This window comes from Triticum aestivum, chromosome 2D (assembly GCF_018294505.1).
Source record: "Triticum aestivum cultivar Chinese Spring chromosome 2D, IWGSC CS RefSeq v2.1, whole genome shotgun sequence".
Taxonomy (NCBI): Eukaryota; Viridiplantae; Streptophyta; class Magnoliopsida; order Poales; family Poaceae; genus Triticum; species Triticum aestivum.
In genome coordinates, this window is record NC_057799.1 from 637,094,808 (window position 1) to 637,111,411 (window position 16,604).

A 16,604-nucleotide genomic window follows, 5' to 3' on the forward strand; every position below is an offset into this window, starting at 1 on the left:
GGTGGCTTGCCCAACATTATCGATCTGTCGCCGAGCAATTATATCAGTGGCAGGATTCCACGACAGGTGCATCGGCAGCCTCCGATCTCTGAATTCTCTTTCCATTGACGATGTGTGGTCGAATCTTGCCACCGGCGAGCTTGTTCTTTAACAGGTGGAGGCGCAGAATGACTCCTTGCTAATGAGTATTCCTTGACTGAGCTAGATACGGGAATAATTGCCCTGCTTGCAGTTGCAGAAGTTGTGGCGTCTTAACCTATTAATTAAAGAACAAGCTCACTGGTGCAACTCGGAATTTTCATTCAGAAGATGTTTTTATGCAAAGATACATAAAAGGATCATCATCACAAGTGAACTTTCAGTCACTAAAAATTACTGTAAAAATCACTGAACCACTGTCAATTAAAGAACAGGCTCACTGGTGCAACTCTGAATTTTAATTCAGAAGATGTTTTTATGCAAGGATACATAAAAGGATCATCATCACAAGTGAACTTTCAGTCACTAAAAAATACTGTAAAAATCACTGAACCATTCTTTAGCCAGGCTTAGCTTTGCTCTGCCTCTTCCAGGTTCCTGAACTTTGCTCTGCTTGCTTGATGTGGAGGGAACACAGGCGGCCAGACCATGGTAACTGGATACACGATGATGAGTTCATCGTTGTCCGGGTCCCTCTGGTACACCTTCTCCACTGTCCTGCTCCCTAGCCACAGCAAGACGAAGGCGCCACTATCCTCCTCCAAGAAGGCGAACTCGGCGTTGTCCCCGACCCCGACCACCGAGAAACCTACAAGCGTCTGCTGCACAAGATGGCCGCACGCCTTGCGCAGACAGATGCTGTGCACAAGAACCCACTGGGCCTCGTCATCTGCCGCCGTCGTCCAGGGCCGGCGGCGCCAGACCTGCAGCTGAAACCTATCCACCACATGGAAAAGGTAGAGGTGATCACCGTCGTGGTGGTGGTCGTCGTATCCTCGGGACAGGACCAGGCTGCCGAAGTACTGGTACGTGACGCCGTCCGGGAGCTGGACCACGAAGAAGCTCGCCGCGGCCAAGTCTAACCCGAGGATGTATCCGGCCGTGGTCACCATGTAGAGCTTGCCGCGGAGGAGCACGGTTAGGTCGGGGATTCTGTCCGGCGGCTCCGGGAGCTCCGCTTTGGCGATCTGGACCGTCCAGGCGCCGGATCCAAGCGTCGACACCTGCGCCGAGACCTGCCGACCGTGGTGCTCCAGATCCACGCGGTGGTACGACGCGCCGTCGCCGCCGTCCTCCGGGAGGAAGGTGTAGCCGTGTGAGACCCCGTCGAGGCTGGCCGGCGGCGGAGGCGGAAGGACTAGCGCCGGCGCCAGGTGGTGCTGCCGATGCAGCAGCGGGCTGACCACCTGAGTGCCGCCGACTCTGTAGCCATCGACGAGGAGGCGGCCGTTGCGGCAGTCGTCGATGGTGAACGAGAAATCGGAGTAGGCGTCGAGGCCAGAGCTGGCACGGCGGAGGACGGCGGCCAGCTCAGGAGGGCTGGGGACCGGCACGAAGTCTTGGCGCGGGACGCCGTCGCCGACGACGTAGAAGCCGAGGAGACGGGGCGCGTGAAGCCTGCGGAAGCGGCGGAGGAAGGCCGGCCGGGAGACGGCGCAGAGCCAGCGGGAGCAGGCGAGGGAGGCGCGGACGAGGCAGGTGGGGAGGTCGAGCCGGAGGAGGATCTCCTCCAGCAGGTTGTCGTCGCTCAACACCTTCTCTGTCGCCATTTCCTGTCTTCTCCCACCAGCTTTCAGTTTGTTTCTGATGGTTCTTATCGCCTTGAGTCATATATTCATCTGAGTGAGATAGCAAAGTCGTCGAGCCGTGAGTCAAATTTGATGTGCGTGGACCCTTTCTCCTTGGCATGTGGTTACTGTTCTTATGAAATAAAATAAAAGTATTTATGTTCTAGAGCTCAAGAAGCAGACTTTTTCAAAGCGTGATCAAATATTTTTCTAGCTGCTTTTCTAGATAACATTGACACTTTATCAATCACTGTACCAAACATGGGACTGTCTATTAACAGTCGACTGATTTTCATTTTAGCCTAAGTCAAAAATAATTCCAATGAAGATGTGGCATGTGTCCATTTATTCATGATCTGCCTCCGTCTTGGTACTTTGTACGTTTTCGTCTGTTTCCTACTGAACTGTCCCAGGACTTGACAAGGAAAACGAGCCACACAAAAAGAAAGGAAGAAATACAACGGGTTTGAAAACAGAGACGCACTAACCTGGAGAAGAATCCGCAACGCATGCTGCCCTAGTTCACATATCTGGCAAATGAAACCACAATGTTCACTAGAACTTAGACTAAACGTACGGCACCAAAGAAGAGACATGAAAAAGAACACAAGTACTGCGTGTTTATGGTCTGATCATACATGTCTTGGATATATAGCAGACATGACTGCCCTGACCTTGAAAAAATGACATTAACTAAACTTAAGTATGATATATAGACAATCAAGCGCTAAATTATCATGACAATCCATGAGCAAGAGAAGCCATGTTTGGAGTCAAATCTTGGAAGCGAATTTCTACCATCCGGATTCGAAGAAGTAGAGCCGGCCATCCGAAGAAGAAGTGCACTGCGTTACCTGTGGCTCGCATCCATTGAAAACCCCTCGCCAGCTCATGTTCACATATCCAAAACTTGGTTGAGGGCATCCACTTTAAACTGAATCTTGTGGCCGGCTTTTATGGCGTAGAGACATAGAAATCTTTCTCAATCCTGTTGCTGACAAACAAACACATTAAAAACAAAAACTTTAGGCAAGGATGTAAAATAAGGATATACAGACTTACATGATGAAAACATTGGAAGCTGCATTGAAAGAGAGAGATTTGAGATATTACTGAAATTTGATACCTGTGAGATTGGTGACTAAAGAACACACACTAAATCCTAATGAGAAAAAAAAGGACATGATAATAAAAGTAAGGTTCGGAACATTCACACTAACTAGCAAAAAAATGACGATTTCTAGTCAATGGATCAAGAAAATGGCTTAATAAACCTGACCAATCTTGAATCTTCTTCCTTGTCCAATCACCTATATTCACAGCCCACTCCTTTACGAATCGGCATCCGAAAACATGGGCAAGAAAGAAAAATGAAAGGAATGCAAAAGGAAGGAAAACATAGAAGGACCTTGACTTACAGGAATAATTATATAGATGTGAAAGCGAGATAGGGACAAAGACTCATGAATGAGGAATGACATGGCTCATATATATAATGAAATAACTAAATGAATTGAATGAGAAAAAAAATACAGTAACTGAATGAGGAGAATGAGAGATGTAACAGAAGAAATGTAATGAGGAAAAAAGAAAAATATCAAAAGGACTAAACTGAAAAGTGATGCATACATAAGGATTGAATAACCGATTACGAAAATGAAAATGAAGACCGAGGAATGAATACAAGAGAAGATACTTCAATCAATGAACAAAATGATAACATTCAAGACAAACTGCTGCCTCAATAGAATTTTATTTTTCATGATTCATGATCGCAATCAGCAATTCAGGCATTTAGTTTCATCGCCAATGGAGAGAGAGAAGTCCCAAAATAGTTGGGTTTCACCTGAACTTTGTCATTCCCAGTGCTGAACTGGCCTACTGATTTTCGAAGTTTCAACTCCCCCATCTATCAACAGGCAATCTTGATGCAAATGATTCAAGAATGTCATGGGCATCCATGGCAACCAGAAAGAAAACTAGAAAATACATTATTTAATGTTATTTCACTGGATTATAATGTTAAACACAAGCCCAAATAAGAGGAAAACACAACAAGGACCACATTATTTCATCAACTGTATTTTTATGATATATGTAAATTCTTACAAACAAAAATTATATACATGGTAAGAATCAACAATATAGAGTGATCAACAAGAGTAAATCGAACAAAAACAGAGTCTATAATATTCTGGCACTTCATTTTCTAACAAAGGTTACTCGAACACAAGCCCATAAGTTGAAATTATGCACTAGTCAGGAAAAAAATGTATTGCAATTTGGACATTTGAAATAACATAAATACAATTAATCAAAACCGGATACTTCACACAACAGAGCATATAAGTTATAGCCATTACATCAACAGTTGGATAGAATAAGGTACAACCGATACGCACACAGTTGGACATCTGACCTAGCTAGTCAATATATAAATACTTAACATTTTAGTGAAAAAACAACAATAAAATAGATATAATTGGAAAAACATGACACCACTCCTTGAAAACATATAGCCTCTACTCCTTGCCGATGTGCCCCTCTATCAGCACATCCATTCTGTCTCGGACCAGGCGGGACCAAGCAACGGTTATCTCCATCTTGAAGTCGCCAATGAAGCATTCAAGTGTACTTGTTTGACAATGTTTGGGAGGGAAGTATACATGACCCTCATGGTCATCAATACGACCAGATTCCAAGTAAGCTTGTATGACAACTTTCAATTCTCCTTGTAATTCTACTGAAACAACATTCCTTGACAACTGAAGGTAACCATTTGGTCCAACAGGCATTCCTTGACCATGACAATCCAGCAACACAACTTCCATAGATGTGGGTTCAATAACCTCTGCAGCAGACTGGGAGCAAGCAACTCGACCTCCATATTTAAAAGGCCACCCCCCTTCAACCACGCGAACACCAACAATAGTGGCCTGGACCGTTGTAGCAAGTCGCTGAAGGCTTAACTCTGCTGTACACCAGCAGCTGTGGAAGAGAATGGTACGATCAGTAACATCATAATGGTTGCTAACATTCATCAATGGTCTATCTTGGGACTCCCATCCCACCCCGTCATGTAGTTTTAGTTCAACTTCAAAGTCAACGGGGTCTAGAGCTACAATTGCACGAGAGGGGCCGCTCAAGCGTAAAAAAGGATCCTGCAAAAGCATCATATCATTATACCTATTTTGCAGTGGTTTCGTAAAAAAAATAAAACCTTGGTTGCAATGTGCTATGTATTTGTATGAAATAAGCAGGAAGAACCAAAGAAAATAAAAGAAAATGTAGAGAAAACTAGATAAAATACATACATTTTGGGTGAGTAGTTGACATTTAAACATCGACCGGTTGAAGAGAATGTTGCGATTGCGGTCCACGGTGTCTCGAGCAGCGATCAGGCCGTAGACATAGAGTGGCCAGTTCAAGTTGCCTTTTAGTTCAAGAATTCTGAAGGAGTAGATTTGCAAGGTGCTCCCAGTGACCGCAGCAGATGATGGGATGGTACAGGGTGTGTAGTGTGTAAAGAACATAGGGCTCAATAAGGCTGCAGGACCAAAGCAAAGTGCACACTTAGCGTTAGAAATCAAATATGTGAACAGCTAAATTAAATCTCTTGTCTTCCATTTCCTTGATTAAACAAATTACTAATAAGTTAAGTGAGGTAAGCAGAGTGCACATGTTTACTTACTTTTATCTTCGAAGGCACCGCACCGCCCAATCTCAGTGCCCCGATCAAGTTCCCACATGCGACGACAGCCATGCAAAAAATCCTGCTCTATAACCATCTGATTTTTGAGATACTCCATTGTGGATTCCATCTCCTCCTCATAATCAAAAGCCCTTTTCCACTCCTCCGCCTGGTTCCTCCTCTCCTCCGCCTGGTTCCTCCTCTCCTCCGCCTGGTTCCTCCTCTCCTCGTCCTCCTTCTCCTTCCTCTCCTTCCTCTCCTTCCTCTTCTCCATGTTCCTCTTCTTCTCGTCCTCTTTGTACTTGTGCTTGTCCTGAGCCGTCTTCTTTATCCACTCCTCCTTCCTCCTCTTCCTATCCTCCTCATCCTTCTTCTTCTTTTCCTCCAACGCCTTCTCCTTCTCCTCCTTCCTCTTGTGCTCCTCCTCCTTTTCCTTCTTCTCACGCTCCTCCTTCTCCTTCTTCTCACGCTCCTCCTCCTCCTTCCTCTTTTTCTCCTCCTCCTCCTTCTCCTTGACATACTCATCGGAGCATTCCAAGTAATCGTGGTAGACACTCAGGAACCCGTTAGAGCGCACCATCTTCGCCTCCTCCTCCTCTTCATTCTTATTATCCTTGATCCCCTCAGGCGCCTCCGCCTCCTTGATACCTTTGTAGAAATCCTCGGACATGTGCGTCAACATAGATGCCGCCCTGACGAGCTCCTCGGTCTTGTACGGCGAGACGGTAGCGTCGGATTTGCCAAGAACATAAGTGGTAGACAGCATCCGGTGGCCCAGATCCTCCATGTCTTGCAGGATGGAGTTGAAGTAGTCCAGGAGGTCTTCCTCCTCGTCCCAGGCAGAGTGGGGCAGATACACCCGCTGCGAGTTGGTTTTGCTCGAGCCCATCTTCTTCCTCTGGGCGGATCCGCCACACTGCTGCGGTGGCGCGTGAGTTTCCGGCGATCGAACTTCTTCTCTCGGCGGAGATGCAGCAAACCCTCTCCGTCTCCGTCTCCTAGATTGATTCAACTGGCCGGATCTGGTCCGGTGCGACCCTGTTGCTGGGCCTGTTAGAACGATTTAGGCCCAATGCTGACTTGTTTGAGCGAACGACTTTGTTTCCTCCGATTCCTTTCTCAAACACAATCCTTTTTTTTTCGCGAAATTCTCAAACGCAACCGTTTAGCTCAAGAAAAAAAAGTAAACACAATAGTATATATGCGTAGCGCGACACGAAACGACATCTAATAGCTATTGCATTTCGTGTCACCCTTGGCTAGGATAGCAGGGAGCTATGTAGCCCGACGAGGCTCGAGCCACGGAGTGGCCTGTGGTGTTTAGAGTTTTTTTCCATAAAAATATGCCTTCAAGGGCTAGTCCTGAATGGTATGGGTTTTTTCAACGATTTTCATCAGGGATGCCGGCCAATCAAGCAGCGCAACCTGGCGGCGTACAGCCATAACATCCGCTCCGGCCGTCCACTGAAAATGACACGACGGTGGTGATGCTCCCGATATTCCACGTACACATGTGGTCTCTTTTGCAGCCTGCTGGCCTCCGAGGCATCTAGTACCTTCTGGGGCGGGCGGACATGTGCGCGGCAAGGTCCCGGTCTCCACTCTCCACACCTCCCATCTCAGTGGTCCGGTGGGAGATTGCATCCTTGGGTTATATGTCGTTAGCGCATCTCCAACCTGACCCTAAACTTGACACCATATCCGTCCGCAGACTGGTGAGGACCCATCCACGGAGATTGACATGAGAGCGAGCCATCTAAAGTTAGCTGCAAACTGTCCGCCGTACGTTCAATATGAAATTCAAATGTGTTCGATCACATATATAGTGCGCGTCCGATCACATTGCACCCGGTCACAATCAAAAAGAGGCAAGTATATGGGCAAGAGAGACAGAAGTAAATTTCATGGGCAGCGAAGAATGCACGAGAGGCGTGATTATCAAATTCTCGCCCATTGTCAGTTTATGATTTTTCGGTGAAACAGTGTGTCCGCGTAGGTATGAAAATAATTTAGTAGAGGGAAAACTTCAGATTTTTTATGTATAAGAAATATGGAGGTGTAATGAGAGTAATCATAAAAAAGACTAATTTGTATTTATAAGCGGAGACACTTGGAACCATCGAGGTCCATACATCGCAATGTAGAAGTCCAAAAGCAAAGCTTGCCCTAGACTCTGAATTTTTTAACAAAAGACGCTAAAGTGCGAGACAATGAATCAGGTCCTGGATGCCCAAGTCGCTGGTGCCAAAGCTCTGTGGTGACGTCGATGAAAGTATGATATGCAGTCTGCTGGTCAGCAACTAGGGGGTAGAGCTCTCATGGACTATCACATCGCAGAATCACCTTCCGAGTTCAAAGGTCCTTGATAGGAAAACCAAAACTGTCAAACTCAACCATAATAGGATTTTGACGAGTTAAAGCGGGATCAAACATCACCCTATTTCTAATGAAATCAGGTGTGATAGCAATGTCACGGAGATGAATAGGAAATTTTGAACTGTCAAAAAATGTGTCACCAACATTTGTAATGGGCAAGGAAGCACCATTGCCTACTATAACACTAGAAGAAGAAGTGTAGGGAGAGAGATTGGATAGGATACCATCGTTTTTGGGGAGGTGCGTGGTGGCGCCGATGACAATGAGCCAGTCGTTGCCGGAGCCCTATCCTTGGAGCGACAAGTTGTTCAGCGCCCATGCGGTCGGTTGCTGCGTCATAGGGAAGTTGTAGTAGCCGGTGTAGCTAACTCGCGCCAGGTAGGCCTACGGAGGAGGTGCACCAGGACAAGTTTTTTTTCTCAAACCGAAATTCTGGTTACCGACCGAAAATTGGAAATTTTGATGACGACAAATATTTTAGGTACCGCCCGAGATTTTTGAAATTAAACGGAAGGCTAATGTCAAATAGTGGTCGTCTGCCATTTTTAGAACAACCAGTCTCTTGGCGTAGCGGTATGGCTCGCGAGCTATTGTTTTGGTGACAAGAAGTACTCCATGTACACACGGGGTTAAATTCCTTACATATTGGCATTAAAATATTTAGATTTCAAAATTCATTTAAAAAAATCAGGCAAAATAAATCCAAAATTCCCGAGATTTTACGAAAACCGGCTTTTTTGCCCACTCCCAAAAAAGAGGAACCAAAAAAGACCTTCTCCAGGACACGGACCAAGCAGGCCAGTGACGGGAGCGCGCCCAACAGGTGCACAAGTGGGTGGCCACGCGCGGAAGACCCCTGAGTGGGGGTACGAACCAGCTACGAAGAAGGGGGCATGCGCGGCGGGAGGGCCAACCGGAACGCCGCCAGCCGGGGCGGTCTTGTTCTTCATGTTGTTCCAGTCGTTGCGGTTGCCGGGGGGAGATGAGGCAACTAGTGCAGCCGAACGAGGAGCTGGTTGACTAGCAGCTCCGCCAGCAAAGAGGGCGGTCGGTGAGGGCTGCCGAGTGCGCCGACAAGACGCTCCTCCTAGAGTAGTGCAGAGCGCACGTTCGCTAAGGAGGGGACGGCGGGGTTGATAGTCAGGGCCGCAATGCATTGGTTGAACTCGTCGTTGAGGCCATGGATGAATGCCAGGAGCATGTCTTGGTTGCTGCCCGCAGATCCGACGTCACGCAAGGTGTCGACGATGCACTTCAGTTCGCCGGAGAGAAAGCCGTGAGCAAGAGGTCGCCCTCAACGAGGTTATGGAATTCTCCCTTGGGGAAGACGACACGCTGATGGCGGTTCTCGAGGAAGAGGTTGGTGATGGTTGTCCATGCCCGTTCAATGGTGTTGGCAGGTTGGATATGATGTAATAACCTAAAATTAATATGTGCTAATAATTAGTGTGACTGGACCATTGTACTAGAATTATTTGTTAAACTATCATGCTAGAAGAAAAAGAAATAGATATGTACAACTCCTGGCAGATTATTTACGCTGGAAGAATACCATTTTGTATGGTCCTTAAAATATCTCCCTAACTGGAGTGAGCCAACCAAGGGCCAACCCGAACATGAGTAAATTCGATCTAATCCATCTGCCTTTCCTTAGTCGGTAGCTTCAACAGATGTCTCGCTCTCGCCCACCCAGAAAATTCTCCACCCTAGTTGATAGCAACCGAAGGACGACGACTGTTGGAGAAGTCTAGGAGAAATTTGAAGACAAAGAGGTATGGCCTGCTATGAACTATGAGACTGAGATGAGACTTGGGAATAGAGGGAAAGGAGGTCACTGACCTTATTTTCCATTCACGTGAGCACATGGACGCATAGTGCAGAGAAGTGGGGCATAGCTAGAACACCTACATTAGACTCTGGCCTAAATGACCACTGTACACACAAAGTCTAACCGGTATTAGAATAAATGCAGTAATAAAGCTGCATATATAGATCTCGGAAACTGGACGATGGTGATAAGGGGTGTACCTACATGGCGTCTCATTCAGAACTTTCCCTAGCGCCATGCCATGGAAAGACAGAGTGAGTCGCCAAGGTAAGTAGGTGTGTCACCGTAACAACGAATAAGATGCAGTGCATGCAGGTGCCCGCAATGGCATTCGCCTAACAAAAAAGCTGGAAGAAATTTCTCAACACGATCAACAAAATGCTTAACAACACAAGATATGATCGGTACATAATGCGTCGGTTAACAATAGCTTGAATTCATACACAAAAGTTGGTATATATACACACACCAAGAGGCGGTATAATCCTCCTACAAGATATCCAGCTTATCCTCGACAAGAAGAGACCAAGCAACAACAATCTCCACCTTAGAGTTGCCAACAAAACACACACCCCTACTCATCTGGCAATGTTGGGAAGGGAAATCGACATCCCCCTGTCCAGCAATAGCACCAGATTCCGCGTATGCTTGGATGACAACTTTTAGTGTTCCTTGTAATTCTGCGGTGACAACATTCCTTGATAGAGTAAGATAACCATCTGATTCTACAGGAATTTGTTCACCGTGACAATCAAGCAACACAACTTGGTTCGACGGGAGATCCTCAATAAGCTCTGCAGATGATAGGGAGCAAGCGACTCGACATCCATATTCAAAAGGCGGCCCACCTTCAAGTACGCAAACACCCAGGACAGTGGCCTGAACCGCTCTACCAATTGTTTGAAGGCTTAGCTCTCCATCACAAGAGGAACCGGGGAACCAAGCGGTATGATGGTGCATATGGTGATGGTTGGTAGAACAGAAGAATGCTATATCTTGGGACTCGGTTCCATATTTTATCTTCAGTTCGACTTCAAAGTCAACAGGTGCCTTAGCTTGAATTGCACAGGAAGGGCCGGTCAAGCGCAGAAAAGGATCCTGCAAGCATCATTGTCGTTGTTATCATTACCAATACTTCATTAAAATGGACTAATCAATAAGATCACAAACATGCGGGAGGAGGAAAAAGAAACAAAGAGAACTTGATGTTATACCCTGCACGTATATATACCTTTTCAGTGAGTACTTGGTAATTAGCCCTCGACCGGCAGAAGAGAAGGTTGCGGTTACTGTCTACATCGTCTCGAGCAGCGACCACACCGTACACGTGGAGCGGCCAGTTCAAGTTTTCATTTAGTCTAAAAATTTTGAAGGAGTAGATCTGCAAAGCTGGGGTGACGTAAAAGTAGTCGGGGATGTTAACAGGCACCCGGCGCGTGAAGTGCATAGGACTCAGTGTAGCTGCAGCACCAAAGTCAAGTGCGTTATGGTTAGAGATTCAACTTTTTTTGAAACGGTTAGAAATCTAGCTTGAATGAATTGCTAAACCAAGCCAAGTGAAACCTTCGCCTGTATACAAGAAGGAAATCAGGGGTTAGTATATGCATATGAACTCTTGCTTACTTATATCATGGAAGCCACCGGTGTTTCCAATGGGGCCGCCCCACGTAGATTTCCAGCCGGCGCGGTGCTCTTTGTAGGAAGAAACTTGGTCCTCCTCGGTAGCAGATTTGCGTGGATTTGGCGATCCATGCTTGCTGGCTATGTCCCCGGAGATGCTGGCGAGTGCGCGCGACACGAGGAGCAGCGTCTTGGCCTTGTCCGGGGAGACGACGGGGACGCCGGAGTTGGATTCCCTGAGGACGGATGCCAGGGACTGGATCCTGTAGCGCAGCCTCTGCGCCTCGTGCAGGAGGAGACGGACGGCCTCCTCCGCCGAGTCGGCTCCGCTCGAGCCCATCTTCTCGACGGGCAACTCGCCTGGACGGCCAACTGCGGTAGTGCTGGTGCGTAGCCGTCCGTCCAGCGATTGTCGCCGGCTCCGGGACGTGATCGAACGATGGCGAGGAAGAGCGTCTACTGATTCTCCCTCTTTTGGCGGAGATCCAAATTAAACCCTCTCCATCTCCTTCCCGGATTCCTGCGACACGGTTCCTGGACCTCTGGGCTGGTAGACGATTTAAGTCGAAGAAGGTTCGGCCAATGCTAGACGTAAGCCGGCTGATAGCTCAGAGTTATCAGCCGCCTTGATAACCATTCGATGGAGCACATCGTGGCCGTCCCTTTGGTGTCCCACGGATGGCACTTCCCCTCGATGCCATCTTCCCCTCGCACAACACACGCACCACCCACAGCTCCCACTGTCCCGCTCCAAGCACGGCAGCGGCGGCCTGGACGCTATTTGAGCTACGATGCAGTGGACGACATCGACGAGCCGGAGCTATGATGCAGCGGACGACGACGACGTCGGAGCTACAATGCAGCAGCCGCCGGAGTGCTATGCAGCAGTCATAGATGCCGCCAGAGCTACGATGCAGCCGTCCTCGACGCCACCGGAGTTGCATTGCAGCGGCCGTGACGCCGCCGGAGCTGCTATGCAGCGATCGTTGATGCCGTCAAAGTTGCTATGCAGCAGGCGTCGATGCCGCCGGAGCTATGATGCAGCGGCCGTCGACGTCATTGGAGCTGCTATGCAGCGGCCGCCGGAGCTACGCGCCGCCGGAGGTGTGATGCAGCGGCCGCGACGCCGCCGGAGCTGCGATGCAGCGGGCGTCGATGCCGGCTGTCGTGGACGAGTTGCATCATAGCAAGAGCAGCCATGAGGCCCATGATGAGGTTGCATCGCAACAAGACCAGCGCTGGCGAGGTGCATCGCACCTCGGTCACAACAACCCAATCGGAGCCGCTCTTGCTACACCAAAAAATGGCAAGGCCAACTACACCATCCCGTGTGCTGCTCAAAAAATGGCAAGGCCAACTACACCAAAAAAGCTTCGGCGCAGCAGCTTCCATGGTAGCACTACGCGGCGCGAAGCACTGGCGGCGCCCGCTGGCACTCCATTGCAACCCCCGATGAGCTTCAACGACCCTGTGTGTGCTTCATTGCAGCTCCGGCGGCACTTCATTGCAGCCTCGGCGGAGCTCAGCAACCCCGCTCGACGCTCCATTGCAGCCTCCGACATCGCTCCATTGCAGCCCCCTCGCGCTTCACTGGAGCACCGTGAGCGAAGCGCGTCGCGTCGGGACGTCGGTGCAGCACCACGAGCGCATCGCGCAGGACACCGCTTTGCAGCAGCAGGAGCGTCGCCGCCCCCGGCGAGATCCACGCCAGCCGGTGCTGCAAAGGCCGGCCGCAACCTGCTTGCTGCAAGGGCGCGTTGCACCAGTGCGCCGGGGTGCCGCGGACGCTGCTCCAACGGAAAGACAGATAGATGGGACGCTTTAGGGGGCAGGGGGTGAGAGCAAGGGGCAAGAGGCACAGTCGATTTGGTGGAGGAGAGAAGGGGACTCGGCTGATTTGGTGGAGGAGAGAAGAAGGCGACCCAAGAAGAAAGGATAAGGCGTGGGCGGTGGGTGGTCCCATGAGGGACGCGTGGCACGCAACGCACACGGCTTAAATTACGAGAGATCAGTCGGTTGTTTTCAATCGTTTTCCAGAAGGTTCAGCCCATGCACCTCCTCTTTAAAGGGCGAACCTGAACCTCTGCTATTTTTGCAATTTCTATCGGCCCATATCCAGCTGGTTGAACTGAACCGATCAAATTAGGACCTCACAGAGCAATTTTTTTTTTGAGAACTCCTCACAGAGCAACTAATCGAAATCACTAATTAAGGAGTACTCGTTGCAAAGAACACTCAATTTTTCCAGGTCACGACAAGTGGCGCGCCTCGCAACCCGTGAGTTTTCTTTTTTTCTTAGATTCGTTTATTCAAAACGTTTTATCTCTTAAACCGTGCGTCCAAATCTCAAACCGTTTTCACCATTGGATTCCTCGCGTCGAGATCTTCCAAACTAGATCCCATGTTGATAGGTTTTGACGAACTTTTTTTCCACGGAAAAAACCGGATGAAAAAAACGGACGAAAAAACTAAACCGGGAGCACGGTTTTTTCCCTTTCCGAAAGAGGCACGCCCGTGCCTCTCGCAAAATCACAACCGTGCCTCTCGTGCAAGCAAAACCGTGACTCTCGTGGAAAGAAAAAAAAACAGAAAACGCGTTTTTTCCCTTTTCGAAAAAGGCACGCCCGTGACTCTCGCGAAAGCACAACCGTGCCTCTGGCAAAAGCAAAACCTTGACTCTCGCGAAAGAAAAAAAACAGAAAACGCGTATTTTTCCCTTTCCGAGAGGCACGGCCGTGACTCTCGCAAAAGCACAACCGTGCCTCTCGCGGAAGCAAAACCGTGACTCTCGCAAAAGGAAAAAAATAGAAAACGCGTTCTGTTTTTCCCTTTCCGAGAAGCACGGCCGTGACTCTCACGAAAGCACAACCGTGCCTCTCGCGGAAGTAAAACCGTGACTCTCGCGAAAGAAAAAAAAACAGAAAACGCGTTTTTTCTTCGTTTCCGAAAGGCACGGCCATGACTCTCGCTAAAGCACAACCGTGCCTCTCGCGAAAAAAAACGTGACTTTTCACGAAAGGGAAAAAAAGTAAACGCGTTTTTCACGCAAAAAAAAAAATTTAAATTTTTTTTTGGTCGAAACGCGAAGGAAGACCGGGGAAAATCCAAAACGTCGAAAAGATCCGGGAAAAACCGTTTAAAAAGCCGAAAGCGCGTGCGAAAAAATAAAAAAAAAACAAAATCTGGAAGGAATGTCCAGAGCGCGACACGTGGCGAATGGCTGAGAGCGCGCCAAGTGGCGCTGATCGTTGCGAGGCTCCCGAAGGAGCGCTCGTTAACTAGTTGCTCTCGCAACTAATCAGCGAGAGTATATTCCTTGAGGAGCCCACGCAAGGATCACTTTTGGCGGGCTGGGAGCGCGCCAACTCTCAGCCACCGCCACGAGTCGCGTGCTGGACGTTTTCTTCGATTTTTTTAATGTATGTGTTTTTGGCTGTTAGATGCTTTTGTGTGGGGGTGTGTGTGTGTGGGGGGGGGGGTCAGCTTTCTGGGTTTCCCTCGGTTTTGGATGGAAAAAGTTCAATTTTGTCCGGAAAACCCTTTTTTTCTTCTATTATGCGAGAGCACATATTTACTTCTCGTGGAGACTTGGATTTGCTTCCGCGAGAGGCACGGTCGTACCTTTTTCCCTTCCGCGACAAACATGGATTTACTTCTCGTAGAGGCAAGGATTTGCTTATGCAAGAGACATAGTCGTGTTTGTCGAAAAAGGTTTCCTTTCGCGAGAGGTACACATCTACTTTAGGTGGAAGCACGAATTTGCTTCCACGAGACGAGAGACACGGTTGTGCCTCTTAAAAAAAATGTTTTCTTTTTCTTTTCTTTTTCTACGAGAGGCGTAGATTTATTTCTCGTATAGACACGGATTTGCTTCCGCGAGAGGCACAGTCGTGCCTCTCGAGAAAAAAAAAATGTTTTTTCATCTGCGAGAGGCATATATTTACATCTCGTGGAGCCACGGATTTGCTTCCGCGAGAGGCACAGTTGTACCTCTTCGGAAAATTTGAGAAAGTTCACTAAACTTTTAAAAAGTTCATTGAATTCAAAAAACGTTCACGAATTTGAGAAGGAAATTCATGTATTTAAAAAAAAGTTTAGCAAAAAAACCATTCGAAAAAGAAAGAAAGAAAAAAACCCAAACAAAAGCATTCAAGAAAACAAAAAAGATTATAAGAAGAGAAACGCTAAAAGTACACATGTTAAGTCGGTTGGCTGGTTGGTTGTGTCAACGAAAGTTGAGCCAGGAGATCGCGTGTTCGATATACCGTACTCGCTGTGTTTTTGCGTCTTTAAACAGGAAAAAGAAAGTAACGTGGGCCGGCCCAGCGCGGAGAAATGGGGTGCGCGCCCCGTATGGTTAAGCCTGTAACGGGCGCCGTTTAGGAAATGCCTATCAGCCCCCCCCCCCCCTCTCCCGGGATTTTTGTAGCCCTGTAGCTCAGCCTTTTAATAAATGGTCTCTTGAAGATGGTAGAAATATTAGTTTTTGGCATGATATTTGGGCTGCTGATACGATCTAGAAACTCAATTTTGGGCCGGCCCAGCGCGGAGAAATGGGGTGTGCGCCCCGTATGGTTAAGCCTGTAACGGGCGCTGTTTAGGAAATGCCTACAGCCCCCCCCCCCCCCCCCCCCCCCCCCCGGGATTTTTGTAGCCCTGTAGCTCAGCCTTTTAATAAATGGTCTCTTGAAGATGGTAGAAATATTAGTTTTTGGCATGATATTTGGGCTGCTGATACGATCTAGAAACTCAATTTTGGGCTTTTTTGACATTTGCCAACAGCAGAACTATTACATACCCAAGTGTGGGACGGGCATACCAGGAGGTGTGTTGGTGAAGGTTTTTAGTTAAATGGCAGCAATTGTTGATTGTCCTTTCAACATGTATTCCAAACGACAACATTGATCAGCTGTTATGGTTGCTGGAGCCTTTTGGCATCTACTCAGTTCTTTCCTTTTATAATATGATTAATTTGGGGGGGGGGGGGGGGGGGGGGGGTACTCCTATGTGGAAGAACTTTTGGAAGGAAGTGGTTCCTCACAAATATCTAGTTTTGTTTGCCTAGATTTTAATAATAAAATTTTGACCAGAGATAACCTAAGCAGACGGCATGATGAGTTGAGTTGCTTCTTTTGTGGAGAGGTTGAGTCTGTCCACCACCTGTTCTTTGATTGTCTTGTGGCAAAAGAGATTTGAAGAGATGTAGCTGATACTTTTAATTTCAGTGTTCCTTGTAACATTTTTGAACCTGTTTTGTGGTGCATTGATACTAAGAAAATCCATGATTGGTATATCATGTGTTGCCGTCATTTGGAGCTTATGG

The 16,604-nt window shown here is 47.9% G+C and overlaps 3 protein-coding genes across 3 annotated transcripts; all 3 read right to left on the reverse strand.

Annotated features, from left to right (window-relative positions):
• Positions 1–419: 419 nt before the first annotated feature.
• On the reverse strand, positions 420–1,793 carry LOC123050641 (uncharacterized). The gene has a single exon (XM_044473401.1). The coding sequence runs from the start codon at positions 1,746–1,748 to the stop codon at positions 549–551; it is 1,200 nt and encodes a 399-aa protein (XP_044329336.1). The 5' UTR covers positions 1,749–1,793; the 3' UTR covers positions 420–548.
• Positions 1,794–4,092: 2,299 nt separating this feature from the next.
• Positions 4,093–6,494, reverse strand: LOC123050642 (uncharacterized). Its single transcript, XM_044473402.1, has 3 exons — positions 5,458–6,494; positions 5,081–5,313; positions 4,093–4,927 (listed from the first exon to the last, which is right to left on the reverse strand). Exons 1-3 carry the CDS (start codon positions 6,344–6,346, stop codon positions 4,289–4,291), a joined length of 1,761 nt encoding a protein of 586 aa, XP_044329337.1. The 5' UTR covers positions 6,347–6,494; the 3' UTR covers positions 4,093–4,288.
• A 3,592-nt stretch (positions 6,495–10,086) lies between these two features.
• Positions 10,087–11,800, reverse strand: LOC123050644 (uncharacterized). Its single transcript, XM_044473404.1, has 2 exons — positions 10,893–11,800; positions 10,087–10,759 (listed from the first exon to the last, which is right to left on the reverse strand). Exons 1-2 carry the CDS (start codon positions 11,106–11,108, stop codon positions 10,151–10,153), a joined length of 825 nt encoding a protein of 274 aa, XP_044329339.1. The 5' UTR covers positions 11,109–11,800; the 3' UTR covers positions 10,087–10,150.
• Between the last annotated feature and the right edge of the window lie 4,804 nt (positions 11,801–16,604).